At 34.4% G+C, this 9,373-nt stretch overlaps 1 protein-coding gene across 1 annotated transcript; it reads left to right on the top strand.

Annotated features, from left to right (window-relative positions):
* The first annotated feature begins 2,244 nt into the window (after positions 1 to 2,244).
* LOC18108589 (uncharacterized) lies at positions 2,245 to 7,556 on the top strand. Its single transcript, XM_006371531.3, has 2 exons — positions 2,245 to 4,648; positions 7,389 to 7,556. Exons 1-2 carry the CDS (start codon positions 4,346 to 4,348, stop codon positions 7,554 to 7,556), a joined length of 471 nt encoding a protein of 156 aa, XP_006371593.1. The 5' UTR covers positions 2,245 to 4,345.
* Positions 7,557 to 9,373: the final 1,817 nt, after the last annotated feature.

Raw genomic sequence — 9,373 nt, forward strand, 5'->3', positions numbered from 1 at the left:
TGCAGCGGACGTTGTTGTTGTAGCTAACTGTGTTACTACTCCTTTCTAGGGCTGTATATGGAATGGGCTGGGCTGCGAAATATTGAACACTGTTGTTTTTGATGAGGTCTCAGCAGCCTCGTTGGATTTTTGAAAATCTCTTATACTAATTATTAAAATCTAAACTCACAAGTATATGAATCTTTCAAGTTTTTATTGCTTATCACACATTTAAATTCTTTATATATTAGTTTTTATATTTATAGAGATTAATAAGGATTCTAATTTACTATTTAATTCTATTAATTAATTAATTTAACACAAATCCTTCTAGATTAAGGATTCCTGGATTTTAACTAATATCTCTCATGGAATTAAGGTGGCTTAAACTCAATGACGTCGATGGCAGTTCGGTGGGTGATCAAGGTGCAGAAGGATTTGATTGTGCGAGCTGGCATGATGGTTTCTCATGTTGGAATTGATTTTGAAGTTTTTATTTAAAATATCTTTTAATTTTTTTAAGTGTCTTCTAGATTTATGTATAAATATTAAAGAAATATTTATCTTTTAAGTTCTTGAATTATCCTAAATTAATATAATTACATCATTGGAGTATTGTAACACGTTCGTCGGCTTGTGGCCGGTGGGACAAGTTCGTCGGCTTGTCCACGTGGGATTTCGTTGGCTGAGGTGTATGACGCGGCACTTGACGAGTGGAAAGCATTGCCTGACATGAGCACAATAAGGTGCAAATGTGTTGGGGTGACATGGCAAGGAAAGATCCATGTGGTTGGGGGATTTGCTGAGAAAGGAGTACATGGGTTCCATGGCACACGTTGGAGCGGTGTTCTGCTGAGGTGTACGACTCGGAGCATGACAGGTGGTATCTCGTAGTAAGGATGTGGCAATTAGATGTGCCACCTAATCAAATAGTAGCTCTTGAAGGAAACTTATTTAGCTCCGGGGATTGCTTGAATGCTTGGAAAGGTCATATAGAAGCATACGATGGAAAACTCAATATTTGGAATGTGGTTGATGGTTCACGTTTGCAAACCCTATTCTCTCCCATGCATCTCCACGTTGGACTCCACGGGGGCAAACCGGCCACCGTGCAAACGTCAACTCATGAATTATCGATCAATTTAAAATTGTATTATTTTAGTTTTTTTTAAAAAAAAACTTGAGATTTTCCCTATATAATCTCACTTTTTTCTAGGTATTTGTTCGAATCAATAATATTGCAAGTTAATTTGCTAAGTTATTTAAATTTAATCAGATCATTATCTAAAATAATTCAAAATAAAAATTAATCTAAAATAAATTATTTATTATTAATTAAGTTATTAAATCTACCTTTCAAACTAAATTAAAATATTAAGATACTAGTAAAGATTGTTTTTCAAAGTTTATTTTGCTTAGAAATACTCTAAAATATATTTTTTTATTTTATAAAATTTATATTTAACATCAAAATATTAAAATAATTTTAAAATACTAAAAATAAATTAATTAAAATTAAAATTAAAATTTTTTAAAAACAACAGTTGAACTGCACTCCCAAGTGCAATAAACCGATGATAATAACTATGCAAATAGATACGTAATTCTATTGCAAGAGGAAGACACCGAGATTACCTAACAACAACCAATTGTCTCGTATCTTTTACTTTCCAAATAACATGGCCCCACAAGTGGGCCTATCTGCTCAATGAAAATGAACAGAAGTGGGCCCGAGCTGTTGAGTACTAGAGGATTATTGAGCCCAACCCACAATTGTATCGTAATATCATCAAAAGAAGAGAAAGCTGATGAAACTCTCAAGTCTCAGCGAAAGAAACCAATAAAAGGGTTCTTCACGTATGGCCCAAATTTGCACGGGCCCTCTGTGACTTGGTCCTGCAATTTGCCAAGCCTCACCAATCACTAACCCCTACCACAGTTATTGAACCCGGACCGGCCCGGCGGGTCGACCCGGTATCTGGACCGGTCCGGGCAAAGTTAAAAACCGGCTTGCGCAAAAAACCGGTCAAACCCGGTCGACCCGTGACCCGGTCAAACCCGGGCGAGACCCGGCATATATATACATTAACTTTCCTTTGAGCCGCTGGCAGTAAAATGAAAGTTGAACAACTAATTAATCAGTCTCTGCCCTAATTTCTTGAGAAGAGCAGCCCGCCCCTAATTTCCTTCTCTGTTATCTTTTGCAAAACAAATAATTGGTTGAGATTTCATCAGAGAAATTGGAGTTTATTTCTACAGGTGCTCTGTTTTCCTTACGCTGCTTACTTTTTTATGTTTTTTTCTTTGTTGAGATTTCTTATTGCAAACAATTGCTGCAGATTTTGAATGATTCCCTCTTTTTTCCATGTTTTTTAAGCTCTTCTTCGGATTGGAACAAATAATTGAAAAAAAGTATTCATTTGACAACCATCCTTTAGTCACCCATGAAGAGAAACATCTGATATGATTTGCAAACATGAACTTTGTTGTTGTCGGTTTCATTCTCCATTAACAAATTCACATTGAGCACCGACTGTGAAGGCATCTCCTCCATGTTGCCCGTATTATTAGTTTTTGATCTTTTTGTTGATTGTGAGTTTTTGATCGTCTTATTGATTGATTAGCTTTGCAATGGTGAACATATAGGAAATGAATCGAGTGAGCTTTAGTTTTTTCTTCTTCTTATGTTTAATGATTTATTGTGATTTTTAAGGAATCTTTTGGATTTGTTGGAAGCTAATACCATTCTATTTTTGTTCCACTGCTTAAATTTTAGTTACACTGGGTAGGAAAATGTAAGCAATTCATCACTGGGTTTTGCGGTTTAGGGATGATGTAGCAGTTTGATTTCTTTAATCTTTATATTTAAGGAGAGGGGTTGACCCGGGTTAACACGGGTTGACCCACAAAACCCGTGACCCGGTCATTTTTCGGGTCAACTACCGGGTTGGGTTTTATAACTATGACCCCTACACGCCCTATTGCACGTGCCATTGACCCTTGAGTAAGGTGACGGCCCTGATTCAAATGATTGTCCTGCTCATCTCGATTCTTGGGAAGGATCAGGTTCTTAATGTTTCACCACGTGTCATGTTGTGGGTCCATATCTCTGGGATCTGTGACACGAGAGGCACGTGAAGCCTGGTACCTGTGTTATTATCCTGCAGTCACTGCAGGGACTTCACCAGATAATAGCTTATCCAGTTTTTTTGTTTTTTTTTATTTGGTTGTCAAGCCCAAATAAGGCCGAGGTTATATGTAAATGAATTGAGTCAGATTAACCTAAATTATCAACTAGAAATTTCATTTAAAAAATTTCAAACAATGCCACCTAGGAAAAAAAACAAAAAAAGTTAACTTATTGAGAGTTAGGGAAGTCGGGCTTGGGATATAGGTAAATCTTGATTTTTTACCAATGTCGACAGTTTTTTTTTTAAATTTAGATTAATCTAGGTTCCAAATTAATGGGTCACAAGTCGTCCTACCAGTTCACTACGAGATTAATAACAGTATCAACAAGACATCACTTGGTTCTTTTACCATTCTAGCATCTTTTGGTAAGAAAAATTAAAAAAATAACACAAATTATAAGAAAACAATCTAATTTGAATATAAACAACTGCTAAAAAAACAGTGGTTATTTCAAAACTCATTTCTCATTCAAAATTAATTAATATATATAAAAATCAATGCAAAATTAATTAATTCATTTTAAACACACATGATATTGTTAATTTTTTTTTTGATAAGACGAATCTAATCATGCCTTGAAAGACTACTAAACAATATCTAAATTAATTAGAGATTTTGTTTAAGGTTAATTTAAGATTAATTTAGGTTTATTTTCAAATTGTGCACCTTATATTATTCTTCCAAAAATTTTACCAGCCCTTGTTATTTTTCAAAAAACAAAAATTCAGATAACTTGCATAAAATAAATCTAATTTATTTACCAACCAATGACCCAAACCCATATCTCTTCAAGAAAAAACTCAACTTTATCATACAAAAAGCTCTTGTTCCCACCTTAGAAACTCACAGTTCTCTACTCTCTCTCTCTCTCTGTGTCCGTGATTTGTAGTAAAACATTAAAACTTTGCTTTAGAAGCACGAGTACATTGTTACTACCGTAAAAGCCTTGATCTTTGCACTCATAAAGAACCCACCTCTCTCTCTCATTCACTCCACTCTGCTACCTTCACTAGCTTTATCCCCATTTCCATGCTTAACAAAGCAAGTGTTAAGACCCTATGACACCCTGAAAGAAACAGGCAACCGGGTTTGCTTTGGCTTCTCTTTCTTTAATGAGAGACAAGAAGGTAGAGAAAGCTTGGATATTTTTGCTAGACATATATAATTGGTTGTAATGGGCGTGGAAGATAGTTGGGATACAGTAGTGTCACCACCAACAACAACGTTAGTGCCTTTGAATTTAGAAAGAGATGATCATTGGAGACATTTTGATAATTCAGTGAATGCTGTGTCTTTTGGGTTTGTAGCTACTGCTATATTGATATCTATGTTCCTTGTTATGGCTATCTTTGAAAGGTTTTTAAGGCCAAGATCATTGTCTTCCTCTGCTGGTACTAATGGCAGTTCTTCTTCTTCTTCTAATGATCTTGAAGCTCAAGTTGTTTTCCATGGCAAGCTTGATTTCCCATCTCTAAAAGTACTCTCTCCCTCTCATTTCATTGGCTTATAAATTGGATGCAAGAACACAATTTGGTTGCATTTTTGTTTTTGTTTCTTGCTTTTGGTTTCTGGGTAAGGAAGCGATAGTTTTTACTATTTACTAAATTAATTTTTGTGGTGACAAAAGCAGCATTAATTTTGATTTCCTTTCTTGTTCTGTTTATGTCTTGAATGTTTATGGGATGACCTGCAAAGTGTAATGAGTATACCTGCAAGCAGGACCGTGACTGCTCCTTTTGCTTTCTTTCTGTTTGCAATGATAACTAATCTATGGCAGTTTGACTGGTATTATGCGAATTGAAATATTTGTATTTATGTGTTAAAAGCTTTTTCTCTTTTATGCTTTCTTAAATTTGTCTTTCTGAAATCACCTTTTGTCTTTGGTTTATTGTAGTACTAAGTAGTAACCAATGAGATATCTATTTTTTAGTGGTTTAGGCTCTCACATTATGTATACATCTACTTATTTGACAGTAATTAAGATGAAAAAGATTAAGTCTTTATGCATAGATTAAGTATCCGATTTTTCTTGTATCTTATTTCATCAGAACTTGAAATGAGTTCCTGATTGAAAGAATACTATGTCACATGAGACAGAAGGCTGAAAGCTGGGACCTGTTGATACGCATATACACCTTCCAATTGATTGCTCTATATTGGACTGCCCATGCTGGTATGTCCTTCAAGTTTTTGCTGATTGAATGATCCTTTTCAACTTTTGATTACTGGAATTAATCCCTTCCACCGTTTGATTTTCAGTATGTAATTGCCCTTCCAATCATTTATTTAGTCTACCCAGTAAGTTTTCATTTTAGTTTAACTTAATGTCAAGTAGTAAATTATCTTTAGCTCCTAGTGTCAATGATCAGTTTTCTAAACCATGATTATATATGTCACAAGTGATTTAAGATTATGATTAAAGATGATCATTGTGACAATTAAGCTTTAGCTAGTTGAAGTATGGTGGCTTAATTTGTGGACAGATCATGCAAATTTGGAAGATTAGTGGGAATTATTTGGAGCTTTTGTACTTTGCTGATTTCTGTTAAATAATTCATCATTTGCACTATAATATTACATTATGACGGCTCTTTAACGCAACCTCATTCAATTACGAACATCTTAGAATAATAGAAATTATTATCCTAATGCATCTTCATCGTCATTAAGAACTATAATATTATTACCTTCACACCTTTCTTATTTATCATTTACAAAATATACGGTATTGCTTTCTGTGCTCGTGTGTTCAATACAGAGGATTTGATTAATTCAACAGTGTTTGTTGAGCCTTTTGTTAACTTAATTCTGTAAAATGCATTCACCTCAGCCAGAATCTACTGCTACGCCAAAGTCTAAATCTACTGCTATAGTGCTGTAATTTATGAGCAGCTGGTATTGTTGACATTGCTGGCTGTTGTTATTGTGATTAAGCTGTGTGTATTATATTATTGATTGATATAGGTGTCTATTAAACAATCCAGTGCTTTTTCTGTGTGGTTAATTATGTTAAAAGCACACATGGGAACAAAGCCATTAATTACATTGATGTGCTTATCTATTCTAGTTTATCAGGCCAAGGGGTCCATTATAGCTTTCCAGCATGTGATTTTTGTCTTTATTGCTTAACACCATTATAGTATCTCTATGGACTATGAGATTGCTTGCTAAAGATTAAATCATGAAAGAAGAAAAGTCCTGCTTTATTTACTCACAGAGAAGAACAAGGAAATGATGTGTGAAATTCTAATATGCATAAAAAGTTGTGTGAAACAGTTGTTGGCAGATCTTAGAGATTAGGGTGGCCTGAAAACTCTCAAACAAAAACATTTATCATAGACAATCTCTCATTCCTGCCTCTCAAGACTTGTCCTATGCCATTAAATGCAACTAAACATGTCCAGACACAATGGTCAAGTTTTTCATGTCTGAATTTGTTGATTAGCTTCAAGTAACTTGCAGCAGGCCAACAGCACCACGTGATGTGATGCTGTGTGTGAGAGAAGATGTCTTTTGAAACATAACTGGTATCTATGTTATGTGCCCATTGGTTTTCCATGTCTCATTGCTCCTTACCTTCCATAGTTAAGACATGCTAGGCCAGCTTTTCTTTTGTCTTGTTCAATATATTTTCTTGGCATGGCTACCTAATTTTTTACCTTTCATATTTCAACATGTTTCAATGATGTCACATTTTTTCTACACTAGATGCTCGCAAATTGATTTGAAGTTGATTGAGGCCCTTGATTTATGGAAAAGAGGTATGAAATCCGCAGACAGTGGAGATAAATGTAGGAGGTATTAGTGCTTGTTAAGAAATCATTCTACTCCACTATTTCATGCCTTTATACTTGTATCTTAAGAATGATTAAAGTAAAACCCTTTTGTCTCTTTTTGCATGGCTTCATTTTTCAGCTTCTCTCTGCTTGAAATTTGTTCGAAAGTGTTTATGTTCATTAGCTGCCGAACCCATTAAACCTTCCATGGCTGGAAAATTCTTATACACCTTGTTTACTACATTAAATATGCCATGGAACTTGAAAATGATGCCTTCCACTAATATCTTGTTTCGTTGTCCTAAGGATTGCAAAAATATGATGCCTGAATAGTGATTCTTGAGTTTTACATGTATCTGGTTAGTGCCAGCGAAATTCACAGCAATTGTTGCTGGTGCTTAGTCCATGTTTTCTTTGATAACTTCTTGTTTCATTATGCAGATGACAGTTTATGAGAAAGGGGTATCAGTCCTGATGCCCGGTGATGATGTTCCTACCTTCCTTGCACACCCAGCTCCCGCACCCTGCCGTCCCGAGCGCATGATCATACAACCACTCCAACAACATAGCCTATGCCACAGCTTCACCTCAACCTCTACTTCAAGCTAAAAACCTAACATGAATCAAAATAACTAACTAGAACAAGGGGTTTTTCTCTTCCAATCATTGCCATCAACCAGATTTGTTTTGAGCTGTGAGCATTACTTATCATGAATTTGTGTACATTTGAATTCAATGATTACGTATCCATTTGGAGGTTGAATCTACTTTTTGTTTAAATTTGAATTTCTTTTAATAGTTTTAGATAATTTTGATGTCAAAACTAAATTTAAAAAATATATATTTTAATATATTTTCAAATAAAAAAAACTTTAAATTCTCAAACAAGTCCATGCAAGTTGGCTCTGCTTCTCTGAATCTATATCAACACAGCCGAGAGTGCCACTCCTTTCAATCTCCTTGTTTTGTTTATATTAGTATTAAAGATATTTTTTCATCAACTTATTCCTATTAAAACAAGGAATTATTTTCCTTCTTATTCATAGTAAGCATACCCACTTATGGACGAGGCTAAACCTACGAAAATGCATGCATATATATATATATATAGAGGAGTATAGATAGTTTTTTTTTCGATAATTTATGTTTCTGACTTGGAGATTTTGAAACTATAAAATTCGGTTTACTTGATTAGGTTTTAAATCACTTAGTCAACTAAGTTAAACTCTGTTCAAATATTGGATCAACACTAGAATTTAAAATAAAATAAAATAATATCTTTTTAATTATAGATCAGAAAATTCATAAACAGATCTGTCTGGCAGGATTGTTATAACTTCTAGCATTCTAAACAGTTCGAAACCACATGAAAATGCAAGGGAAGAGATCACCGTGCTGTCTGTACCTTCTCAAAACCACCTTCTCTTCAATTGGTTGCTTTTAATTGTTGATCGTCTTCCATGAGATACTCCAGTGGTTTAATTTCTGGACTTTCATTTTTATTACAGATCAGAAAATTCATAAAGATTTTATTCCTTGTAATAAAAGGGTAATACATTCATTTGACCACGAGGGTGGTAATTAACTCCTGTTATTGATGTAAGAAGTAACTTCCAAACTACAAATTACAGCACTTTTTTTTCTTGTTCATCCCTCAAAATCCCATATTCAAACCAAGGATGGATGCAGGCTTTGTATAATGTGACAATAATGCATTGTGTCAACGAGATGGAAGCGCTCTATGTTTGTTAAATTCAGTTTAGTTCCAGTAAATGATTTAGAAAACTTACAATTCAAAATTTAATTTAAATTGAATATCAAGTTAAATATAGTGAATATCACTAGATTTTTAGTGATTTGATTAACTTTACAAAACCTTCTAAAATGAATTGAATCAACGTCAATGAATTTTTCTTTTTAAAAAAGTAAAATAATATTATTTTAATACTTTTTTTTCCATGTTAGTACTCCGACCAAGCCCCCGACAGTTATGGTCAACAAACGACGCAATGCAGCGGCAATTGCTCTAGCAAATGACCTTGTGTACTCATTACATGGAAGAAAGATGCAAGATGCGGTCAGTCATGTCAGCAGCAGCAGCAGCCGCAGCCTTGAGCTAAATTACACTACCGTTTCACACATTTCCTCTGGGTCCCAAGTCCCAATTCCAATCACTTTCCATATTTTCAAACTTTAACATGGAAGTATTGGATGCATGGTCCCAAAGAACAAACAATCAAATCTTAATAGGCTTGAATATTTCCATTTCAAAAGAAAATATTCATGTTATCAGAAGAGAGATCATTCGAAGTTCCCAGAGAAAATTTCTTAAAAACCATAATATTTTTTGCTAGTTCTTGTGGACCTGTTGTTTCTTTAGTTCTAGCCATCATGTACATGGGATGCATCGCATATAGCAAAAGGGA

This window comes from Populus trichocarpa, chromosome 19, assembly GCF_000002775.5.
Source record: "Populus trichocarpa isolate Nisqually-1 chromosome 19, P.trichocarpa_v4.1, whole genome shotgun sequence".
NCBI classification, from domain to species: Eukaryota; Viridiplantae; Streptophyta; class Magnoliopsida; order Malpighiales; family Salicaceae; genus Populus; species Populus trichocarpa.